The sequence below is a fragment of the Nothobranchius furzeri genome, chromosome 17 (genome assembly GCF_043380555.1).
Source record: "Nothobranchius furzeri strain GRZ-AD chromosome 17, NfurGRZ-RIMD1, whole genome shotgun sequence".
Lineage (NCBI taxonomy): Eukaryota > Metazoa > Chordata > Actinopteri > Cyprinodontiformes > Nothobranchiidae > Nothobranchius > Nothobranchius furzeri.
In genome coordinates, this window is record NC_091757.1 from 51,065,512 (window position 1) to 51,091,564 (window position 26,053).

A 26,053-nucleotide genomic window follows, 5' to 3' on the forward strand; every position below is an offset into this window, starting at 1 on the left:
ATTAGAGACCCTAAGAAGAACTGTTTCAGTAGAATGAGCTCTACGAAAACCTGACTGGAAGCTATCATAGATGTTATGTTCATCAAGAGCAGCTGTGAGCTGTTAAGCCACAACCTTTTCCAAGATCTTGGAGATGAACGGAAGTTTAGAGATGGGTCTGAAGCTGCTATGGAGAGAAGCGTCAAGACTCGGTTTTTTAAGAAGCGGGTGGATTACAGCGTTCTTAAAGTAAGCAGGGACCTGGCCAGAGACCAGAGAAGCATTAATTATAGAGAGCATGCTGGGACCGATGGACTGAAAAGCAGTTTTAAACAAAGATGAGGGTAAGATGTCGAGGGGGCATGCAGAGGTCTTCATAGAGTTAACTAGTTTGGTTAACTCAGGCAAAGAGACAGGAGCAAAGCTATCTAGGATGATGGGCCTGGTTGGAGTCGGGAGAGGCGGCGATAAGGCTGAAGGAGAGATGCTAGATCTGACCTTACTGACTTTGTCCACAAAGAAAGACAGAAACTTCTCACAGTCTGCAACAGAGTGGATGGAGGCTGTAGGAGCATTGTGTGTGTGTGTGTGTGTGTGTGTGTGTGTGTGTGTGTGTGTGTGTGTGTGTGTGTGTGTGTGTGTGTGTGTGTGTGTGTGTGTGTGTGTGTGTGTGTGTGTGTGCGCTCCTCACTGCCGTGAGGAGCGCACACACACACACACACACACACACACAGCGCTGCCGTGCCTTGAGCTGCAAAGCCGCCATTTAAGGGAGACACCACAGACTTTTCCGCGAGTCTTTTGCCCCTCCCACATGCTCGAAGATGTCCCCATTCCTGAGAAGTGTGCGTGAACAAAACCTACCCGTGTGGGAAACGGACCGACGCCACTCAGTCCAGTCCGTGCTAGCTCAAGTGTGAAAGTGTTATTAGTGTCCAAATAGACATTAGTCTAGCTTGGGAATCATCTTGGGAAGTTCTTTGAGTCTTTGAATCAATGACTCATTAGCCTTTTGCTCAGTCATATAAAGGATTTTCTGGAGAAATGTGTTACACTTATTTTGGGAGTATTTACTGTCTTCAATGAAATTTGATGTGTATCGTCAACTCAAAGTAAAAAGGAAAAAAACAGTAAATGCACCACAGTTGCCCCAAGTAGCTTACAGCACAACCGGTCATTTACCCACGCAGACACATTCACACGCTAAAAGCACAATAAGCTACAGGAAATTTTACACAAAACATTGTAGCATTTGTCGAATTAATTTGTAGAATTAGTAAAATGTGTCAGAATTTTTACTTCTTCAACTTTGAATATCACATTACTGCCATATTTTTCAGCTTAGGTACACACTAAGTTTAGCCAATTTAACCACATTTATGTACAGATCTCTTGGTCATTTGCCTACTATTCTTTCTGTGTGTGTGTGTGTGTGTGTGTGTGTGTGTGTGTGTGTGTGTGTGTGTGTGTGTGTGTGTGTGTGTGTGTTTGTGTGTGTGTGTGATTTTGTTTGGGTGTGCAGTTATTTGCACACCAGCTGCCGTCACAGCAGCTCAACAGTAATCACATCTGGGGAATGGCCGAGGTGACCGTACACTTTGGGTGACGGCAAAACTTCTCACACACTTTGACATGTTGACTTCCCTTTCTGTCCTCCTTTCCCCCTTCATAATCTCTCATAGTATCTTTGTTTTCACAGAAGTCCTCTATACTTTTTCTATCTCACCATCTGGTTTAACACATCTCCCTTATTCTAACACTCGGGTTTACACTTCCAGTATACACACTCTGCCCTCATCATCTTTTCGCTAGTTCGTCCCTCATGGGGCTGCTTTTATTGGTGTCCCAGCTCTGGCCTGAGCTGGGCTGCAGATGTCAATTACAGGTCTATGATAGGACCTCTGCTGCATTATGTATGGTCCCACTGGGGGGAAATGGCCTACAGCCAGTTATGAAGGACTGAAGGATGAATAATGGATGGGGAGATGGAGGAGCAAGACACTGTTGCAATCTGTTTCTCACTAAATTGAAGATTTGCCCTGGTTCACACCTCTGAAGCTCAGGGCAAGGCTTCCCTCGGTGGCTCAGAGCCGCAAAGTTATGTTCGAAAGTCCAAGAGGCTTTTAATCAGCGTTCCGTTAACCCAGTGGGCTTCGGCCATCACAATGGTACCTCGTTGATGGTCCTAATCTGTGAATTTTAAGGACAAGCAGCCACATTGATATCAGTTTAGTTCATCACAATGATTATTTCTTTACTCTAATTTGAAAAGCAGACACAAAACAAAGTAAGCTAATAGAACATCTTTCACAAACTGCACCAACTGAAATGTCCAGCTAAGAAACGTCATGAATCTCTGGAAATATCCATTGAAATGTTGTTGAAAATGAATTAAATGGTACCCAGTTGTTAAAAAATATTGGTGGCTTTGTAACATATAGCCGTATATATTGAGTTCTAAAATACGTAGGAGCGGGTCTAACCCCCAAATTCCACTACCTCCGCTCCGCTCCGGTCCGTCCCCGCAGCCGCTCGCTTCTGAACTCAATTTTTAATTTAATTTAATTAATAAACGCGGAAGTTAGATCCAAACACCCGTTGTGTGGGAGAAGCATCGAAATGAACTATTTAATCTGCCCATCATTTGTGTTGAGAGATCAGCAGTGTTTGGATCAACAAAGTGTGACTACTTTGATAGTAGAAACTGTATTTATGGCTTACTTTAGTGCATTTAAACTTCAGCCACCATTGATAGTTGTTAAAAGTTGTTAAACCTGTGCATATGAAACAAAAAACGCCTTTTGTTTATCGATTTGTTGTGAAATACGGAAGTTGTGCTTGCTCCTTTTCCTGTTGGGCGGTTGTGATTCCTGTCCCATGACTGTGGAGGTGCTCCGGCGTCCGGCAAAAATAGGATCGATTCTATTTTTGCCGGACGCCGGAACAGAGGGCGGCGCACGGCGCCGCACTGCCAGAGCACGGCTGCAATAGTGGAACAGCTCTGATTGACTACAGCGGGACCGATTTTGCTCCGGAGTTCGTGCCGGTGCGGAGCGGAGCGGAGGTAGTGGAGTTTGGAGGTAAGCCTCTAGGCGACGCCATATTAAATGCCATGTTTCCTTCTATGGGAGCCCGAGAGGACAAAATGCATTTATTGATTTGTAACAAGCAGTTACAAAACTTTTACCATTCATGAACGTTGTTGTTTTACACATTTACCTCTTTGCTCAGTTCCAGTGATGAAAAGGAGTCTGATGTTTGTCATTCTGCTGGAGGTTTAACGATTGGACGAAGTACCCATTCGAAATGTTTTAATTTGTAAGTTTGTAAATTTTTGACCCTAATGGCCGTCCGTTGGTAAGGTCTAAATTGAACACAAAAATATTGCTTGCTTGCAATTATTTAGGTACATACTGCCCCCTATCGCCAGGGAAAATACACGCGGTCACTTTAAAATCAGAAGATTCAACCAGAAACCTTTTTTAAATCACTTAGTTTTTAGGGATTTTTATTGTTGTTACACCAATTGTCACGATTATCCCGTCTAATAAAAATTTTACGAATACATTTTATTTATTAGAGTCCAAACTATTGTTACTACATCTTTGATATAGGTAGTTATTTAATCTGTCAAACTTTCTTGCTATAGAATCTTAGTCTTATTATTTTATTGTCCCTTTAGGGAAATGTAGTTTACAGTCAGACGCTGCAGTACTCAACTATAAAATTCTAAATTAGTTTAACGTTTGTGAAGTTTTAGAGGTTATAACTTTTATGATGTTTTAGTCTCACTTGTAAAATATAACTGGAATGAGTGGAGTTGGTTTATTAAAATGACGCAGCTGCATAGTTTGTTTGAGCTGCTTCATAAAAACTTAGAAGGTAAAATAAGGTTCAATTTTTTTAAACTACAGAGTTTGTGTAGTATTTTTTTATGCGCTTGACATGCAAATATTAGCTGAAGTGGTGCAACACCCAGTGTTTCTCAGTCAAATAATGGAGCAGGCTTGAAAAAAAAGTTTTTTAACATCCACTTGCCTTTAAACCTTCGTGCACAAGTTCCAACACTTATTCAGTTTTTAGTTTCAGGTTCATTCACGAGAAACGGACACAGCAAATCTTATGTGCAAAACCTGTTCCTGGACAGAGTTTAAAAGAAAAAACTTGATTAAGATTAAGGTAATATCAACAAGAATACCGCTTAATTTTAAACGCGGACACAAGCTTGTTGTTGAACTTTAGGATTTAGAAGATTTATTGAAACGTTAAATGTTGCAGTAAAAATGAGATGATGAGGTTATGTGCTCCAAACCACAGATGCTTGCCAAAGGAACGTTGGTATTCTGAATCGGACCATAACATCCCCAGAAGAAGCAGTTTAAGAGCATCTGCTGCAACTCTGTTTTGTTAAAGGTGCAGGTCACTCAAGATTAAATCAATACATTTTCAGTGGTCTCTAGTAGGAATGAATGCCTTGCAAGTCATACTCGGGAGAAAAAATACTCCGGTGTGCTTGTTTCAGGAACTAGCAGAATGCCACATCAGAGGAGCGCTTAACACGGCAGTTGGAGTCTTATTTCCTACAATTTGCACATGTTGCCTCAGATTGGATAACAGCAATGCGACTCTACCACTGACTCAGTTTGCTCTGCAACGTTGGTGTTTTATCTCCACAAATAACTCAAGCCCAGGAGGTGTTCTGCTGTGTGGCGGAATGGCTAATTCCAACGATTAGCTTCTACCAGTCAAGACATTCTCTCCTGTCTTCTGGACACTAAACCAACAACAGCCTTCCCTGTCGCAAGTAAAGACGGGTGAGCCCATGAAACTTGAGTGACAGTGTGATGTAGATCTGCCAAGCTTTTCTGAACCAAACGTTTTTCCATCTGTTTTCTATCAGAAGCGAATGCAGGACATAGGGGTAGAAGAGCGATTCGCCTTCAGCCCGCGTGTTTACAAATAATGAGTGACAAAAAAATGTGAAAAATGATTTTTTAGTGAACCTGCTCTTTAAAAAAAGAGTAAAAAGGTACAGATTATTTCCGATATTATATTTCAATGCCAATATTGGCCAATAATTTCAATGTTATAGTGATGATACTTCAATTGCTTTTTATTGAGCATCAGTAATATCTAAATATCTAAAATATTTAAATAACTAAAATATCTAAATTCTTTTGCCTCCTGAGCTGATACCCAAAACCAAAGTCCAAATGATTTCCTCAACACAATAAATACTTTTAAATATCTTTTAAAGGGGCATTATGGAAGTTTGACAGCCAAAACATGTATAGAAATAATAAATGTCTTCTTCATACATTCTCCTGCAATGCCCTGGTCCTGTAGAATGAGCCCTGGCATTTTTACTGTGATTGCCTGTTTTTCTGTAAAATCACAGAAAAAGAGAGATGCTCGGGTCGAGCAGGCTGCTTCATGCGCGTTCACGCTCAGGCATAGCCCGTAGCATTTGCTATCAGTAGCTTTAGCAGCAGAGAGAGAGGCAGTGCCACTTTGTCGCTGTTCCTAACGCCTAGTGACGAACCTAGCTACATTTCTGAGGACCCTTAGCTACTTTCTGTAGAACTTTCTTCTAGATATTTCCTGCAAATTAGCAACAAAATAGCCATTTTCGCTTCGAACCGTTCTTTGGTTTGCCGTTGTTTCGGGTGTCATCAAGGATATAAAAGTTACAGATACTGTGACTGCTACTGGAGTGTAGCTCACCTTAGAAGATGTCTGACTCCCATGCAGAACACCTGGGTTTGATTCTGGGTGTGAACATAGTTCATTTAGAGTTTCTTTTTTACATTAATGTTTTTTTTTTTACAGTAAGATGTCCAAATTTTTATTTGAGACTCGCCGAACGGCATTGAATTCACAGTGGGTTCAACTTTCATTTTGGAACAATTTTTCAAGCAAGGGAAGGGAATGATCTGAGCATGCAGGAGGACTGACCCATCATAAGCCTTTGTCGGCTGTGCTGAAGAGAAAGGTACAGAACCAAATTATTTAATTAATTAGCTGCGCGTTCTCCTGTCCTCTGTCCTCTGGGCCACCCACACACACACACATGACTGTCTCAACTGTTATTTTTGTTAAGGAGTGTGCACGTACAGCATGCGCGCCTCGTGCACGAGCCTACTATTGAAGCTGCCGTTACGCTTTTGGCCTGAGGGGGCAATCGCGAGCATAAAAATTCAAAAGTCCGTAAAGTCCCTTTAAATAAAATTTTGGCAGTAAGCAATAATACAGGCCTATAATGAGTATTGGGACCTTACTAGGGATTCATAAAACAAAATTGTTATATATTCTGATTAATTAAGACTTTGTGGTGGATTTAGCTGTTGGTGGAAAAGCTTCTGTAAATAATCTTAGTCAAGTTTTAAATATGAAGAAATTTAAAAGATGTGCAAACAACATGGTATTGTTTCATGAACACCCTTATCTGGAAACCACATTTCTAATTTGTAAGCTGGTGTTAAAATGATGACAGCTCAGATATACTCATGCACAGAAGGCTACATCTGCACAGATCTGTAAAGTTTCGTCATGCATGTTATCCCTCACATGTCCCTGATGTCAGCCAATGTCAGTCAGTGCATCAGCCAACGTGAAAGATGCTGTTGTTATTCATCGCCACCATGGTGGGATGACACTATTTGTCACTGTAGAGATGGATTCCGTCTCCCTCAGAGGAACGTGTGCAAGCGCTGTCTCTGAAAAGCTGTCTTTGTGTTTCACGCTCGCTACCTCACGCATACACAGACGCACACAAACGCGGCGCTGGAGCTGACAACAGAGACATTCTTATTTAATTTTAGGAGAGGATTAGCCTACAAAGAAACTTATATGGCTAATGTTAGCATCTTGTGCTCCAGTGACGTCCTTTGTTTGTGCAATCAGGAAAAAAAGAACATGGAATTAGATTTGAGATGCTGCCACAGAGATAAAGCTCATAAGACCCTATTCTATGAAGATGACATGTTCCTATAACACAGAGCTGATGGACTTCCTCTTATCTGATGCTACAGCCATCAGGGAAATAAAGAGTGGTGTTGCTGCTCTGTTATCCAATTTAGTTTTCCCTCCAAAATAAACCCGGGCTAACCTGTGTGTTTACTCAGGTTATATTTTTTATATAATCAACATATCCTGTCACTGTAATTAGATCACAGTGAAGGGAAAATAACTCCTCTGGTAAATTAAGATGCTAATCTTTCCTTCATGACATCAAGTCCTTTCTTAGCTCATTGTCATTAATCAGTAGCAACAGTATGTGTTCTTCATTATGGCAATAGGACTAAACTGTCAATTTGCCAACCAAGTAAATTATTGCTGTTTAAAGAGTTTGTAGTTTGACCCCTTTATGACTTGCTGATCCAGGATTCTCCCATAAACCTAAATCTGTGTAAAATCTAGATGTGAAGTAGCATCTCTCATACATCTTTAACATTATTGTCAAAGGAGCAGGGCAGTAAACCCCTTGGAGTTTTTTCTTTCTTTAGAATTGGCCATAAATTCTCCTGCAGATGTCGTGCCAGTGGTGGTCGGGGCATTTAAAATCTAAAGGGTGCAAAGAGATCTCCAGACAGTCCAGTGTTTTATATGGATCAGCAGAGAGGGAGGCCATTCATCCACACCTCCCTGACCCCTTTTCTCATTCTCTCATTGAATAATAGCCCCCCCCTCCCACGCACGGGTGGCCCTAACCCCACGGGGTGCTCAGAGCTCGTTACATAAAGGTGAAGTAACAAAAAAAACTCAAGAATAAAAGAAGCCTTGACCTTGGCTTTGATTGGTTGTTGTGACTGATCTTTTTTTTGATAAAAATTTTATTTTTACAGATCTTAGAGGAGCAAATCTAAATGTATGAACATTTCATAATGTTGTCATGGTCAAGATGCTTAACAATGTCAGAGTTCTTGTTGATCGTTGAAGATTGTACCACTATAAATTACATTTTCATTCCTTCCAATTATTGTAACTCGACTGTTGATTTATTTTTTATTTTTTTTACTTTTATCTGACATTAACGGATGAATATGGAAAAATGTAATCAAAAGCTATATCTTTCTAAATAATACCGCCACGGGGCGTTTAGAGGTGTGCAGAATGCAGGTACAGCATCCCTTTTAAAACCTATATTTTAATTAAAAAATAATCAAATATTTTATTTTGATGGGCACGACACTGGATTTATGTGTACATCTACCGGCAAATAGAGGGCACCATTGCGTGTTGCCACATATGATAAACAGTCCACTCGGCACAGCGAGGCTGGCACTGTGGAAAACGGTGGACTCTGTAAGTCAGCCTGCTGCTTCTGAGCCCAGAAGATGTCGTCGGATCGTAGGTGAAGCACCTGGTATCCCGACGGCTGAAACCTTGTTCTAGCCGTCGGGTTGCAACAGCAACTACAACCTCCACACACTAAATGTTGCTTTGGTGTTCATGTTCCATATTCAACATTTAAGGATTCGGTATGGGATGTTTTTTTCTGGAGCATTTTTTGTTATATTGTTTGAAATGCTGTTCACATACTGATGGCAACCAGTACATTAAATGTTTAGTCCTCGTGGAAAATCCTGTTCTAAATCTTGATAATCATGATGCATCCCCTCAAACTTCCCTCCGACTATCCTTCCCCCTGTGCTCATAGCCCTCTATTGGCATTTTCACATCTGGCCTGGCCCGGTCCGGTCTTGGTAGCGCTGGCTCGCCCCTACTCAGCCAGATTTTGTTCACATATCCTTCTCCGGAATGCAAAAGTCTCCAAGCACGCGGGCGGGGCAACAGAGGAACAGAGAAGTTTGTGGTGTTTTCCTTAACTCATTAACTGCCAGCCGTTTCATGATCAGAAAAGCCCTTTGCTGCCAGCGGTTTTCAACGTTTTCACAGTTTTTCTTTTAAGAGTCACAGAGTCACAGTCTAAGCCCTTTTCAGACTGACATTCTGGAACATTTGCGGACAATTCAATCCGGTTTTTAACCGGAACTGTGTTTTCAGACACACCACTTTTGTACCGGAACTTGTCCTTTCGGCTGCGTTCACACAGCAGGGAAAAGTCCCAGAAGTCTGACGGCGGCGGGGTGGGGGTGGGAGGGGTGGGGGGAGAATCGGACTTATGTTAAGAAGAAGAAGAAGAAAATGTCATTTCTATAGCGCCTCTCAAGATAAAAATCACAAGGTGCTTAAGCATAATTCTGCGCACACGAAGACGCATAAGAGACGTGGATGATGAAGCTCAATGGTTAAAGGAATCACTGAAGCGGTGTGAAGCGCTCCGTCGCGCGTCTAGGCGGTACCGTAGGAGGCGAGTTGCCGTGGTTCGCTGCATGCTACAGCAGCGGGCTACCTAGGTGTGCACAGCGTCCCCCGTTCTCCTCCCCCTCCCCCTTGTCCGGAACTTTACCTCACCAGTCTGAAGCAGCCACCCTGTCCATAACAATTCCGGACCTGTTACTAGGGGCGTCGTCCGGTTACATTCCGGAACACGTTATCCGGATGTTTGTATTCAGACACAGAGGTCTTACGGACAGAGTCCGGAACATTTCCGTTTTTCATGGCCTGTCTGAAGGGGGCTTATGATGATGTCAACGCCAAAACTACCAAAACAAAGAGTAGACTCGTCTCTTACATCAGGAAGAATCCGCGTGTTTCGAGCGTCATCCGTTCTTTCATAATCCGTTGTTGAATGGTGATCGGCAGAAGCTTTTCTGGTTCACGTCTCACTTTTTTTACAGCAGCGTCCCAAAACGATCTAACAGATGGAATGTTCTGTTGGCAAATTTCACTTAAAGAGGTCCTTCAATAATCTATCTATCAAACAAACAAACAAACTTTATTTCAGGGCTGCCAGCTTTCATGCTTTGAGCCTGAGACGTGTATCTGCCCCTCTTCACACGCTCTCATTCTACACCTCTAATATCTCGTGCTGACGAATCAACCAAAGAATAAACCACAAACTCTTAAAAACTCTAAAAGTGCCACACTATGTTAGCTAGCATGCAAAATGGTCATGTTGTACAGCTGCGTTACATTAGGAATTATGGCAGGAAAATACCGAATATTTTACAATTATTACAAAATAAAGAATATTTTTTAAAAACAGATTACCAAGGAAAAGTTAAAGTTACATAGTTGTCACACACACTGGTGTGGTGAAAATTGTCCTGATTAATAATGTGAGCAGAAGTGTTTAAATATAAAAACAGTGTCTAATGTGCCCAATAAAGGGTTAACTCAGAGCTTTTAATGAAACATTCTTATAGGCAAAAATCAAATTAAGCTGTATTATTAGGTATTAGCTCCTCTGTAGCATAACTGCAGACATAATTCCTGAGATTTTTGTCGGACTTTGGATACTTTATCCACCCTGGAAAATTGTGTTGAACCTTTTCTATTTTCTTCGCATCATGATTGAAGGGTTGCTGTTTGAGTAAATAGCTTTTTCCTACACATAATAAATAAGCAGGATGAGAAAAAAATAAGCCATTTGCAACTACTTACTACAGCATCTGCTGACTTTTTTATTTTTTGCATTAAGGCCCAACATTCCAGTAAATAAAGGTGTGGAGTAGAAACCCGATGGTGTTGAAGGAAGGTTCATTATATTCTCATATGTCTTACCGTCGTGTTTCCTCGTAATTCCCGGTACGCTTTCCTGGCTTCTATTCAAAGATGTAGATGTTTACTCTCCAGTAGTCTTTTGTTTTTCTCTCCAGAGAATTAACGTAAGTTTTTGTGTGGTCATGTTTATTCTACACGTTATTCTCTCCCCACAGTCCCCATATCATCTTCCTGTCCCAGAGTGTGTTGTTCCCTGGAAGTCCTGGTTCTGGAGTGAGCAGCCTGTCTCTGTGTGGCTCCAGGATCTGCCACGAGATCGCTCACTCCTGGTTCGGCCTGGTCATCGGAGCCAGGGATTGGACCGAGGAATGGATCAGCGAGGGTTTTGCTACCTGCCTGGAGGACATTATATGGGCCCAAGCACAACAAGTACACCTCCCTGAGTGATGACTGTGGTTTTATGTATCTCTGCTTGTGATTTAATATTATTAAAAAATAGTACAAACCTCTGAAATACATAAATACCATAAATCTGTAATTTGCTAATTTTTTACACCTTATTTTGACAAAAATGATAGAACAAAAATATTTTTATTAATTTTCGCTCACAAACATATTTGTAGTTTGGAAACTACAGTTTAGAAAACAGACCACCTTCTCCCCAGCCACTTGGACCAGCTCCTCTAGGCATTCCCGGGCCAGCAGAGTCCCTTCATCGGGTCTTCCTTTAGGTCTCCTCTCAGTTGGACGTGTCTGGAAAACCTCACCAGGGCGGCGTCCAGGAGGCATCCTGATCAGATGCCCGAGCCACCTCAATTGGCTCGTCTCGATGTGGAGGAGCGTCAGATCTACTCCGAGCCCCTCCCGGATGGTTGAGCTTCTCACCCTATCTCTAAGGGAAGGCCCAGCCACCCTGCGGAGAAAACTAATTTCGGCCGCTTGTATCTGCAATCTCGTTCTTTCGGTCACGACCCAAAGCTCGTGACCATAGGTGAGGGTAGGAACGTAGATCGACGCATAAATCAAGAGCTTCACCTTCCGGCTCAGCTCTCTCTTCACCACAAGAGACCGGTACAACGCCCGCGTCACAGCAGACACAGCACCAATCCGCCTATTGATCTTGCGATCCATCTTTCCCTCACTTGTGAAAAAAACCCAGAGATATATAAACTCCTCCACTTGGGACAGGACCTCATCCCCGACCCGGAGAAGACATTCTACCCTTTTCTGATTTAAGATCATGGTCTCGGATTTAGATGAGCTGATTCTCATCCCAACTGCCCCCCCCCCCCCCCCCCCCCCACACACACACACACACACTTGGCTGTGAACCGCTCCAGCGAAAGCTGGAGGTCACTGTCTGATAAAACCAACGGGACCACATCTGCAAATAGCAGAGGCCTGATCCTTAGGCCACAAAAACAGATCCCCTCAACACCTTAGCCATGCCTAGAAATCTTGTCCATGAAAGTTATGACCAGAATCGGTGACAAAGAGCAGCCTTGGCAGAGTCCTACTAGCACCAGAAATGAGCTCGACTTACAGTTGGCAATGTGGACCAAGCTCTGACACCGGTCATACAGGGACCTATCAGAGGGCCTGGTACCTCATACTCTTGAAGTACCCCCACACAACACATTCTCACTCCCAGCGCGTCAAAAACAAACGCTTGGTCAGCCACCCTCCGCGTCAGACCCCTGACGCCAAAAGTGCCCTTTTTCGTCACTTATGTGCAAAAGGGGTTTTTCCCCTTTTCTGACTGCAGATCCTAATGCAGCGTAAAACTGACACGATGGGATGCCCGCTGATGCGGCACCGAGCCAGCTCATTTAACCACACCTAAACCTTAACGTTTTGCTATTTATAACCTTCCCCTCACCCTCTTCCTAACCTTAACCCTCTTGCTACCTAAAACGTTACTCTCACTGTGATCAAGCGTTTGTTTCCCATGCATTCTGACTGTGAATATTTGCCGCCCAAGGGGAACGTTAGAACATACCATCTGGCGAGGGGGAGGTTACAAGTACCCTCTACGTTTAACCTCCACCTTGGTAGTTGAAACCTTCCCCTCGCGTTGCCTCGGTCCAAACCCGACCAATGACTTGGCGGCTCCCGCCGTTCACTTCATAGAGCCGGCTTTTAGAGCGACCGACACATCACTAACGTGTTAGCTAGCAAGACGGTTAAGGTTAGGATGGGGGTGAGGGGGAGGTTAAATAACAAGAGGATAAGGTTAGGGTGAAGTACAATGAGCTCGTTTGGTGCCCTGGCTGCGGACATCCGATCGCGTCAGTTTTACGCTGCATTGGGATCTGCAGTCAGAAAAGGGAAAAACCTCTTTTCGCACATGAGTGACGAAAAAGGGCACTTTTGGCGTCTGACGCTTGAGGGTGGCTGACCAAGCATTTGTTTTTGACGCGCTGGGAGTGAGAATGTGTTGCCCCACAGGATCCCCCAAGGGACACAGTTGAACGCCATTCACAAAACACATGTAGATTGGTGGGGCAAATTCCCATGCATCCTCCAGGACCCCCCTAAGGGTATAGAGCTGGCCCAGTGTTCCACGGCCAGCATAAAAACCACATTGTTCCACCTGAATCCGAGGTTCAACAATCCATCGAACCCTCCTCTCCAGAACCCCCGAATAGACCTTACCAGGGAGGTTCAGGGGTGTCATCCCCTCTGGTTGGAGCACACCCTTCGGCCCTGTAGCAAATTAAATCAGTAAGCTAAATGCTTGTACTTGAAGGTATGGCTGATTCTACAGTCTGCAGATAATTATTGGTTTGGCCCAAATTACAACATCAATAGTTATAAGTACAGTGTGCAATGTCCATCCATCCGTCCATACACAGCGTGTAATATGTTGAAATAATTCAGGGACTCTGAGGAATGTGTGCATGTAAGTCAAAGCTGTATTCAACAGTTTGGTGCATTTGGCCTTCATGGCTCCACTCTGCATGCCACTGCAACCTTTGAAGTCTTATGAGTAGCTCAACAGAGTTTTCCTCTGTATGCAGCGACTGCATTACACAAGAAGAAAGCCTGATATTAACTAAGTGCAGATACATGGTTGAGTTTTCCAGAAATGGGCTTATCTCACATGGACAGAACAAGACTGGACACATCTTTTCTGGTGAGATGAGCCCATTTTCTTGCTTTCTTTTGGGGGAAAATGGATAGTTGGGTGCATCTGTGCCAAGGAAAAAGAAAAACCATCCAGGCAGTTATCAGTGCAAAAGCCAACGTCTGGTATGATACGAGAAGCTTCAGGTCCCAAAGTGGGTGACTTGAATTAGATGCAGAGGCCTGTAGTGGAATTTTGATAACACATGCTTTCATCATCTTTTCCTGGGAGGTCTGCAGTTTCTTCAGCCAGAAAATGTCAGACTTCACTGTGCACCGCATAGATGAGCTCATGTTTGACCAGCCCACCTGCAGACAAGTCGTCGCTCCTTTTTAAAATATGTTGGAAAAAATTATAATTTAAAAAGACAAAAACAGGAATTTCACATATTAATAAACATGCATGTCTTTGAACTTTATTTTAAAACATTACAGATGTAGGTGTCTGTCACATTTTATACTTTCTTGTCATTAGCTTGATGCATTAACTGAAGAAGAAGAAGAAGAAGAAGAAGAAGAAGAAGAAGAAGAAGAAATCATTTCTATAGCGCCTCTCAAGATGCCTCTCAAGATAAAAATCACGAGACGCTTCACAAAAACAAAAAAATGTAAAAATATAGAAAAGAATTTAGAAAATGGTTAAAAAATATATTTAAAATGAGCAAAAAATAGACAATTGTGATTCAAATGTTAAGAAAGAGAGAGAGTGAACAGGAAAGAGGGAAATCAGTGGATCGTGAGGAAGGTGGAATAGGTGGGGAGAGCTGAATAAAGAGAGGGTGAAGAAGGTCATACAAAAGCCAGCTTGAACAAGTGAGTCTTCGGCTGCTTTTTAAAGGAGACCACTGAGTCCACTGATCTCAGGCTCAGGGGAGAGAGGTCCAGAGTCTGGGGGCCACAGCAGCAAATGATCTGTCACCTTTGGTCTTTAGCCTGGTGCTGCACAACCAGTAGGCTTTGATCACTGGTTCTCAGGGACCTGCTGGGGGTGTAGGGACAAAGAAGATCACCAATGTAAGATGGTGCTTGTCCATGTAAGGCCCTATAGACCAGAACCAGGATCTTGAAATGAACCCTGAAGTTGACTGGCAGCCAGTGAAGCTGGAGGAGAAGCGGGGTGATGTGGGTGTGTTTGGAGGACTTGGTCAGAAGCCGAGCACAGGCGTTCTGAACCACCTGTAGACGGTTCAGGGAGGTTCTGCTCAGACACATGAAAAGAGAGTTACAGTAGTCTAAGCGTGAGGAGATGAAGGTGTGGAGAACTGTCTCAAGTTCAGAGCGGGACAGAATGGGACTCAGCAATGTTCCTGAGATGGAAGAAGGAAGAGCGAACAAGAGAACTGACATGAGAATCCAGGGTCAAAGGTCACGCCAGGATTCCTGACAGAAGGTTTGGTGTGAGAAGCAAGCTGACCAAGAGAGTCTCTGACTTTGGGAACCAGCTTGTCTGAGGCACAGATGAGGATCTCAGTCTTATCTTCATTCAGAGTGCATCCTGACTCTAGTTGCCAGTGACAATCCTGTAGTGAATCCATATACTGTATCATTAAGCTCACATGAGGACAGTTTATAAAAACTATTAAAAAAAATAGACTGCACAAGGAGCAAAACCACTAGTAGAGCTGTCCAAGTAACATGAAAGAGGAAGGGATTTTCTTTAGCCAACCACTGTATAAATCAAAAACATGAAACCCACACAGTTGTTAAAAGTGAACACGGATAAAGGAGAACAAATCGGACTTTTACTGTAATTTTGAGGCTATTGTGGAAGCTTGTTTGATGTGTTTACCTTCAGCCTGAACTCGGGGAATATTAGCAGAACAAAAATTGTAAAGTGGCAGAAGAAAAGGGTGGAGCTCTGGTATGCATGCATAAGTGGTTGCAGCGCTTTAGTTTTAATCCAGAAGTTAATGTGCGTGTGAACCTAATCCTTCTTCTGGCATTCCCACACCATGTAGACATACAAAATGATTTTCTTTAGCTTTTTAATGTTTAACCCAACACCTTTGTGGCATAAACTTGGCCTCCATTAGAAACATATTCAGACACAGCCAGACAGATTTCTGACTCACATTCTTTGAGTTGGTTTGTTGAAATTTGCACAGCTTTCATGCTTCTTGTCAGCATCTGACGGTAAAAACCATCTTTTCTGTTTCTCCGCAGCTCTCTTTAAAAGACAAAGCAGAACAATTTGAACTGAAGGCGTTACTGAGGTGGAGGCGACTTTCTGATGAGTTGCAGAACTCAAAAGAGGAACTTCAGATCCTCAGGTGTGTACGTTCATTCGTTGAATCATCCTATTGTAATGAATTTAATTTACATGTTATTTAATAAGCCATAAGACATAAGATTCCATAGCAAATATGAAATCACCCTTATGGATCTGTGGGTACGGTTTAACCAGAAGATTGGAACTTTTTATTGAAGAGATTAGATAACAACCTCGTATTAATTCAGAGACAACAGAAGAGAGAGTCAAGTTTAAAAGTTTAAAGATTTATTACTAAACAAATTAAATTAGACTAACTTTAACACCAAATGTATGGTGTAACTAAGGTGAATGAGACGAAGAATGGTGTAGTGTGGGATGTTGCTCAGAACCAGCAAATCCGAAGAAACGATTAGTTCTGATAGGAAATGAAGGTGATGTCTTCGCGCTAAGCTTTGGTTAGGAGATTCATAAACACATTCGACGCCATTTGTCGGTCTACGTACCCTTAGCGGAAGTCCCCTTTAGATCAGGAGGTGTAGAGGTCCAGCTTGACCTTATGGAGCCGAAGCTTGTAGAAGCAGCCGCGGCAGCTGACCACCCGTCTTGAGATACTTCCGGCTCACGACAGTTTGTTGGCATCTGGTGAGACCCACCTGGGTCGTGATGGTTCAGCTTTTATTCTGAAAGGAACCGTTGCAGCAGTTGGAACAGCAACAGATTTTATCCAGCTTGTCGTTGGTTCTTTCGGCTGAAGAGGAAAGTTACGGATTGGCCACTCCGACAACTTCTCTAGAACGCTTTGAACTGGCGTTAAAGACGACGTGGGCATAGTTTTATACTTCGGATGTTTTGGTTTATGGTTGAATGAAAAGATGACAGATTTACCGAGCACCACCAAAACCACGCCTCCGTCAGATCTGGCAGATTCTGATTGGATCAGTAAAAGCAATGTGTTATCTCTTAACGCTACATGAGATCAGTCCTAGTGGAAACATTTAACGTCATATTACTTATTATATTCTATAGGATTATAATAAAGTAATTAATACTTTGATTTCACAGATTGGTCACATCTTATTATTGACTAACACTTTGTTTGATTAGCTTATTAAAATAGAGTTCTGTGATTTATTAAACAGAGAGTCCTTCTTCATTCTTCTGTCGAGCTGGAAAGAAGCAGTTTACAGCATCCTTTCGAAAGTCCCCTAAGAGAAAACTCCCTAAATGCTTTAAGAAATGCCTCCCATGATAAACGCACGCCGAGTGTGACCACCTTTATCAGCGTCTCTGCATGCAGACACAAACATAAGCTGTATGCATTCCAGAGGGACAGGTGTGGCAGGTGTGCTGCGCTGTCATGTCTTTGGACAGCAGGCACACACACCACAAACTCTTCATCTTCCCCTGACGATATGGTACCCACACCCTGTTTGTTTAATCCCTGGTGGAAGCACATTGTCATCAGAGGATTATAGGTGTAAACTTCATTCAGGAGTTAACTGAAAAATGATCTTGGTAGCTTTGTGGCATCGGCTTAAAACTATTCTCAACACAATGATGTCGTAATAATGTGGAAATAATTGATTTCTCTTAGCGTGTCCTTAGCAGCTACATCACTACACTCAGAAATATTCGTGGCAATGTAGAAACGAGACGTTACGAAATAACCAAACTAAAATTTAAGGGAACTTATACTCTGAATGGCAGTAGGAGTAGATCATTGTGGATTAATTTTTCTAAAGTTAGGGTATGCTTAATAAGTAAAAGCTCCTTTTTTATGTAATGAAATGAGATTATTACATTTAATTAATGAGCCATAAGGCGTGGGATTCCATAGGAAATATAGAATCCACCCTACGGATCGAGGGTTATTCAAACCAGAAGATTGAGTGGGTTGTCCAGTAATCGGAAGGTTGCAGGAAGGTTGCAGGTTGTAATCGGAAGGTTGCAGTTTCGATCCCGGCTCTGGACGGAGCCGGTTCGATCCCGGCTCCGGACGGAGAATTCAGCTGTTGTGTCCTTGGGCAAGACACTTAACCCACCTTGCCTGCTGGTGGTGGTCGGAGGGTCCGGTGGCGCCTGTGCTCGGCAGCCTCGCCTCTCATCTCCACCAGTGTATGAATGAGTGTGTGAATGGATGAATGATACACTGTAGTGTAAAGCACTTTGGAGTCTTTACTCTGAGAGGCGCTATACAAGTGCGGGTCATTGGATCTTTTTATTGCAGAGATTAGGTAACCGTTATGTATTCACTCAGAGACAACAGAATAGAGAGAGTCAAGTTTAAAAGTTAAGATTTTTATTACTAACAAATTAAAACTAGACTGTCTCTAAAACTAAATGTATAGTGTAACTAAAATGGATGAGGCGGTGAATGGATGACGTGTGATGTTAAATCAGAACCAGCAAATCCGAAGAAGCGATTAGTTCTGACGGGAACTGAGGATGTTGTTTTGAATTAAGCTTTGGTTAGTTTCAGAATCAGCATGAGACCCCATCATGTCGGTCTACCTTTGCCTTCGGTGGAAGTCCTCTGTAGATCAGGAATATCGAGGTCCAGTGAACCTTCTCTGGAAGCCGAGCTGGTAGGAGAAGCCGCGGTCCCGATCAGACCCGTCTCGAGTTACTTCCGGCACACGACACTTTTATTGGCGTCTGGTCAGACCCAAGCCTGGGTCGGTGGAGCTTTTATTCTTAAAGGAGCTGTTGTTGCCGCTGGTTGTTATAGCGACTGGATTTTTCAGCTTGTCGTTGTTCTTTCGGTTAAAGAGTTAAAGGTCAGGATTGGCCACTCCGTCGCTTGCTCTGGAACGCTTTGAACTGGCGTTAGAGCTGACGTGGCATAGTTTTATACCTCGGATGTTATGGTTTATTGTCGAATGAAAATTACCAAACGCCGTCAGAAGCACACCTCCATCAGATCTGTGAGATTCTGATTGGATGAGTGAAAGTAATGTGTTGTGTCCTTTTAACTCTACGTGAAATGAGTCCTGTTGGAACACTTAAAGTCACAGTACTTATTATATTCTACAGGATCATGATAAAGTAATTAATATTTTGAATTCACAGGTCGGTCACATCTTATTATATTGACTAACACTTTTGGGCCATTCCCATCTGTACCGGGTCGGCCCGGGCCGGGTAGCGTAGGTTGTTTACATATCTGGGTGGCCTGGTATTTTTCCAGGCCAACCAAGGCTCATTCTCAGCCCTCTTCTCGAGGGGGTCTGCTTCAGGCCGACCAGGGCCAACACACCCACTGCTGACCGCAAATTCACACCTTCCATTGGAGCAAGCCTCTGATTGGTGGGTAGAATCAGCCCACATGGGCTTAAGACAAGGATGTGTGGAATCAACCGGGCCAGGCTGAGGCCGACTGGGGCTACCCGGCCCGGACCGACCCGGTACAGATGGGAATGGCCCATTTGATGGATTAGCTTTATTAAAACAGAGTTCTTTGGCTTTTAATACAAGAAAAGAAAGGAGTCTTCATCTTCTATCTTCATTGCTGGAACGTAAACAGTTTAGAAGCGAATGCATGACCTTGAGGCTGTTTCATGCACTCTGGCGCTGTGTCAAAAGGGAACAGTTGTTAGAGGATAATAACCCTGAGAAATGGCTCCTTCATCACGTTACATTTATTCAAATAAATGCTGTCAAATGTAAAAATTACCAATACAGTGGCTCTTTCTAAAATGTTGTTGTGTACTGGATCGCAGCTGGTGAGAGTGAGAAGTAGGTTGTTGGGTTTCTCAGATCCGAAGCAACTTGACAGTGATGCTCAGACAGCAGGCAGTTTAACAGATTAAAGAAAAAGGCCCTTTCTCCTCCATTTATGTTGCTCTTCAATACTCTGCTGTATCTGCAGCATCATCAAGCACGTGAAAGCAATACGAAGGCCAGCAAAAATAAATAAATAGATAAATTGTGAATTGTGAATTGGAATGTATATTATGTGAAGTGCCTTGAGACGACTCTTGTCGTGATTTGGCGCTATATAAATAAACTTGAATTGAATTGAATTGAATAAAAGAAAATGTGAAGAAGACGTTTCCAGGCACTCACTTTCATACCTGCTGAATTTGGTCATTTTCCAGAGTTCCCTATAAAACTTGCTGGGTAAATATTAAACATAGCCTAGAGTGAATTCTGCTTATGTTTTTGTACATTTAAGTGATGCAGTACTTGAATTAAAACGGATGTAGAGCAAATCTAAGTATAAGAAGCTACATTGATGTGAAAGTGTTCATTATGCACCTACGTGACAAAGAGGAAGAGGAGATTTTGACATTTGAACGGGTCTAGCTCAGCTAAGGCTTGGTTTATGCTTGATGCATTTACTTTCCGCTTGGTGATGCGGCTCGCGGACGGAACGCGCTTCACAACTTGCAGCGTTTATGGTTCATGCGGCTTGTCTCTGCGGTGAGCCAATATTCTCCCAAACTGTAGGGGGCAGCATGGAGCTCTACGGCATGCATCCAACACTACACCATAGTAGAAATTACTGTTGTTTACAACATGGCATTCCAGCATTTTTTAACAGCGTCCTCGTCTTTTCCGACAGTGCGAGCTATTTCTCTCCAAGAATTATTAACAACATGTTGATCACGGTGATCTCTGAGAGCTGAATCATACAAACGTCTGTTTTTACGAACCTCTGCCATACTAGTTCTTGCCATTCCACCATGTTTTTCCGCGTCCGACCGTCCGCGTGTTTAGAAAATTTCCTAGGTGCGAGGTACGGAAAGTTTGGGCTGTGCGGAGGCGCGGTGGAGGGGCGTGGTTGTTAAAATGACGCAATTTTGCCGCGCGGAGCCGTGCGGACCTCATAAAGCATAAACCAAGCTTGAATGTCTCAAAGAAAAGCCTGAGTCTATATCATCCTCAGCTGATGCCAAAGCCGTTTTAAAGGAGTGTCATTCCTGAGCCGACGCCATCTTTGTAGTTTTTTTCTCATCACAGCTCTGGCCCTAAGCTCGCCCAACGTCTCTCTACAAACATAGAATGTTGTGATTGGCCCGGCCTACAATTTTTCGGGCCAGTGGTAGGCCTACAAAGGCTACAGTGGAGCGTGGCTAGACCGACCTGCAGAGCTAAATCTTTTGCTACTGCATCACTTGGGATAGATTAGTAGGCTATCCCACCACTGCACCCCCTCCTCTTTTGGAAAGAGCTGAAAGCCACACCTCAGACAACACATGCACAGGGAAAGTGATGTAAGGTCGATAGCGTGAATGCACAAAAGATAAATCTGTAGCTTGAAGTTTATATACTGACATTAATCAATGCAAGTCGAGTTAGCATTCAAGATAGCGCGATATCAGTCTACAGTAAATGCAGCAAAAATATTTGCACTATTTTATTCATCACTTCTCTACAATACACCTAATTACTTAGTATTTACCTGTGCAAAAGAAACGTTGCCAGTTTGGAGCTCTGTAGATCACAAAGCTCCGTCTGCCTTTCAAAAGCATCTCCGATGCAAATTCTACTCAACTGCTGTAAACGTCTCACAACAAAGTTTCACTTTTAAACTGTTTACATTTTCTTAGAGAATTAGAAGGTGTTAAGCCTGGGGCACACTGAAGGCGTTTTTAAATAGAAGCCATTATAGTTAAAGAGACAATGTGTAGATTTTACCATTAATCTCTGGAAATATACATCAAAATGTTGTTGAAAATGAATTAAATGATGCCCACTTGTTGAAAAATATTGGCGTCTTCGTAACATATAATCATAAAAATCAGGTCTAAAAAACATGGGAGTGGGTCCAAGTCTCTGGGCGACGCCATATTATGTTTCCTTCTACGGGAGCCCATGAGGACAAAATGCATTTGCTGATTTGTAACAAATGATTACAAAACTTTCACTATTCTTAAATGTTGGTATTTTACACATTTATGTCTTGTGCTGATGTGCTCGTTATTTAGCTGAAGTTTGCACTCCCCAGGGCTTTTTGACCCTAATAGGGATCTGTTGGTAAGGTCTTCCTCCACCACAAAAACACCGTTTTATTGCTATGATTTCGGTATCTACTGCCCCCTATCGCTAGGAAAATCACACACTGTTACTTTAATGAGAGTGGGCACATGGGGAGCACAGTGCTGCATCCCAGAAGCGCCAAGGCACTGAAGATAGGCGCCAGTTCAATCTCAAGCGACGGAGCTGTTTACGACATAGTACTTTACAACAGACATTACTGCGTGGAACGGCTTTACGGCACAAACCCAACCACAGTTTTGGTAACTTTAAAGTACTTTTGATCTTAAAATATTTTAATAAATAGCGTACTTAACCACTGTTAATGAATTAGATTCTCACAAAACACGACGGAGAGTCTGATCACGTATAAACAATAGAGTCACTTCTCGCTTCCTGTTCTCAAGTCCGGCGTGATGTGACTATCACGCGACTTTCCAAGAAGCGCTCAGCGGCGCAGCACATTCTGTGTGCCCCAGGCTTTATGGTTGCTCTATTGGAAACCTCTTTTTCCAGCGGCACCCGTAGCATAAACTGGGTAGCATTTTCGGTGGTACGCAAATGTATTGGTCAGTGCTCTAGACTCACATAAATTATTTGTTTAGCTGTAGAGGCCAGAAGAGGGACTTGGAGGCAATTTTGATTCTGAAAGATTACATACTTGATTACATATTTAAGCATCTTTAAAGTGATTAGAAAAATGTATATGGTGTACTCCAGCATTAATCAGGGTGTCTCCCTGCAAGAAGGATTGTGAGGATGTGGTTTTATTTCTGGAGTGTTAAAATAGCAATGAATGGATATTATAAATCAGTTAAATTCAGTTAAATCTATCTTATTAATCCAGATGGTGGATTTGATAAAAGTTGAAAACATAAGGCATACAAAAGGTTGCTCACACAGTGTTTAAATACCTTATTTATTTCTACACTCATTCATTAATCAAGACCTAACATCGGTGTAGAATATGATTATGAAGCTTTATTTAATTAAAAATTCTGCAAGATGGCTTATTAATATGTTTCCATGCACTTTCCAGGAAATATGAACCCAATTAAGTGCTCATTAGATGGAAAATAAAATAAAATAAAAACCTTTGGGGCCGTAGTGCTCAGCAGATCAGCTGTGCATGCAGCAATACAAAATGTCACCACAGCATTCAATATTCTATATGTTCATGGAAAACCAAAATTATCTAAACAATAAAGCACTAATTATTTACTCTGAATGAAGTCGTTTCCCTCGTAATTACCATCAGATTATAGTTAATTTATTTCCAGCAAGGCTCTCATGAAGATTAGAATGACATTAAAGTGAAATCAACGCTGTAGAAATGCTTTTTTTTCTGTCTTAATTAAAGAATGATAACAACAGAAGTGGAAACATCAGGAGCTTTTGTTTGGAACAGTAAATAAACCATATAGATGTTTGCAGATGGATCCCAGTTTTTATATTTGGATTCGGTTGTTACTAGAGGAGAAGCTGTGATTGGTCTGCAAAGGCGTTTAGAGGTAACAAGTGTTGAAGTAATATCTATTTGAGTGCTAGGATGCAGGTTCCTTCAGCAAAATGTCTTCAGCGTGATGAGCGCTGTTGCTTTAACTGTCGGGGATGGTAATGGTATGGCTGATTGGTGCAAATGTAGATAAGAAATGCACCTATAAACACACACACACACACACACACACACACACACACACACACACACACACACACACACACACACACACAAAGGCTCAGTGTCAGGTTGTTCTTTTCAAGTTCAGTGGGTCACAATCGACACCCTGTGATCCAGCAGGGGCCCCAGTGGCCGGTGTTTATCAGACCATTTCAGATGAGTTATATTTAGGGCAGCCTGGGCCAGACGCCATTCTCCCTGCTGATTTACTGGGCTGCTGGAAGCGCTCCTCTACCTTATCCGGTTTCCACAGTCAACCCAGCGTAATTTGTCAGGATATGGCTCGCGGAGCTATAAACCTCTTGTGTTTGTGTTCTTGTGTGTGTGTGTGTGTGTGTGTGTTCGGCATTAGGTTCTATCAGTAATAGCTCCCGATTTCCTCTCGCCCTTTCTCCCCTTCTCAATTTTGGCCACAACCAGATGTACACGCGGCAACAAACGCACAAACAGACAAGTCAGCTTCTTCTGAAATACACCGATCCATTGTGAGGCATCCAATACGGCAATTCCTCTTTAAGCTTTAGTTAAACATCTCTGATAAAAAGAGGCAGAAAGCCGGGGATTTACACATTTATTTGCAACACAAAGAAGGGTGGAGCCACTCTCTGCAACACAGCATGATGGATCGTCATTTTTCCTCTATGTGATGTGCTGCTGATGTCTCTGGAGCACAGAATGGACCAGTTTTCTATGCAAATGCATTTGCCGTCACTTTCTTGGGTTCCAGTTTTTCCTCTTAGTGGTCCTTTTTCTCTGTCTGACCCCACTCCATACAAACACACCCTCGGAGATGGAGCGTTCTCCGCTTCCTTTAAAGGGGCCTTTAAAAAAATCGTATCACAATAACAGACTGGCATTGGCTCTACGGGCAGTGGACAGAAATCAGATTATAAAAATACCACTACTGTTCCAGAGCTAGTTAAGTAAAAGTAGGCTTTAACTCAGCATTACAGTTTCCACTCTCTCATGGGGCGATGGTGGCACAGGAGTTAAGTGCTCGCCTCGTAATCGGAAGGTTGCAGGTTCGAGTCCCGCTCAGTCTGTCGCTGTCGTTGTGTCCTTGGGCAAGACACTTAACCCACGTTGCCTGCTGGTGGTGGTCGGAGGGACCGGTGGCGCCAGTGCTCGGCAGCCTCGCCTCTGTCAGTGCGTCCCAGGGCAGCTGTGGCTACATTGTAGCTCATCCCCACCAGTGTGTGAATGGGTGAATGACTGATTATGTTGTAAAGCGCCTTGGGGGGTTCCAGGACTCTAGAAGGCGCTATATCAAATACAGGCCATTTACCATTTACTATTCTCTAATGGAGGATACTTAGAATGGAGGATTCTGACAAATATTGGCAAAAGTTCACAGAATCTTCATTTCTATGCGTACTCAAGCAGAAACACACCCTTTCAGACTTGATCGAAGTCCTTGTAAGAGTGTCCAGTTGGATGGAGAAATTCCAGGAAGCGGATGACTTGCTTCCCCAGTCTAGTCAACAAACCAACATTATCGTCTACCTCCTGTCCTTGATTTTTCCCACACTTCTTTTTTCAAGTTACCAGCTTTATCTCCAATCTTCTCCTCCCAACGCCTGGACAAATAAATATTTGACCGAGCTGTAGCTCACACCTGTAGATATACTTTAAAGATTAAACGCTGGGGCCATGCAACACCTATGAATCCCTGCTTTGTTTTCTTTTTCTGTGTGTGTGTGTCTGATCTTGTCATAAAGTGGTCCTGTGGAAGAGTGCTAGCCAGTGATGAAGGGTCTATTGATTGGTGGGCCAGGCGCCTGCGGTATCGACTCAGTAGGAGGGTGATCCTTCAAGGCCTTACTATTGGCACACCGAGTTAATCTGCTCATCCTGATCAATACCAGCTAACTGAAACTATCATTGCACAACGTCCCATGTCGGGGCTTTGTTTGCGAGGCTTTTATTGGCTTTACGTGTGTTTGTTGGCGTGTTTGTGGAGGTCCGGGGCACGATTTGTTGTCTGGGTGACAGCGTAAGTGAAATCTAGAGCGTGGCTTCTTTGTGCTTTTAGTCGAGCGTGTATTTCTTTTCTCCTTTTTTCTTGTGTTAGTGTTGTATGTTTGCTTCGTAACTCGTGGGCAGCAAAGTCGGAGCCCAGTGCTGCGAGGTCGCATTAAAACTATACCACTCCATTATAAATCTGCGGATTGATTTCGAGCCTGCCTCTGGCAAGGCATGGCAACTTGGCAATGTGTTCACCATTGAGAGGTTGCCTGGAGTTTATGTTGCTGACGGTGTTCTCTTGTTCTGTTGAAAATGCTGTTTCCTGCAACTGAAAAGAATTTGTCTGGGAAAAATAGATAAATCTGTACCCGAGCTCTCCAGTGCCATACTGTTTTTGCTCTGATTCTTTCTGCAGACCCAACATGGACAGGACTGGTCAGGTCAGTGACTCGGGCTCCTCGACGGTTAAACACGCCCTTAACCCTGACAAAACCTTCATGCAAGTCCACTACCTCAAGGTGAGAGACTGTTGTGTTAAAGACGGG

General features: G+C 42.9%; 1 protein-coding gene across 4 annotated transcripts in view; it reads left to right on the forward strand.

Moving 5' to 3' along the window:
* The window catches only part of aopep (aminopeptidase O (putative)), a 124,344-nt gene that overhangs the window by 31,476 nt on the left and 66,815 nt on the right, over positions 1 to 26,053 (forward strand). For all 4 annotated transcript variants that reach the window (XR_008559229.2, XR_011517021.1, XM_015972850.3 and 1 more), the window contains exons 7-9: positions 10,764 to 10,977; positions 15,838 to 15,944; positions 25,924 to 26,026. Coding sequence is in view for 2 of the 4 variants with exons in the window: in XM_015972850.3 (XP_015828336.1) it covers positions 10,764 to 10,977; positions 15,838 to 15,944; positions 25,924 to 26,026 (424 nt within the window). In the remaining 2 variants the exon portion in view is untranslated. The remainder of the gene's footprint in view (positions 1 to 10,763; positions 10,978 to 15,837; positions 15,945 to 25,923; positions 26,027 to 26,053) is intronic.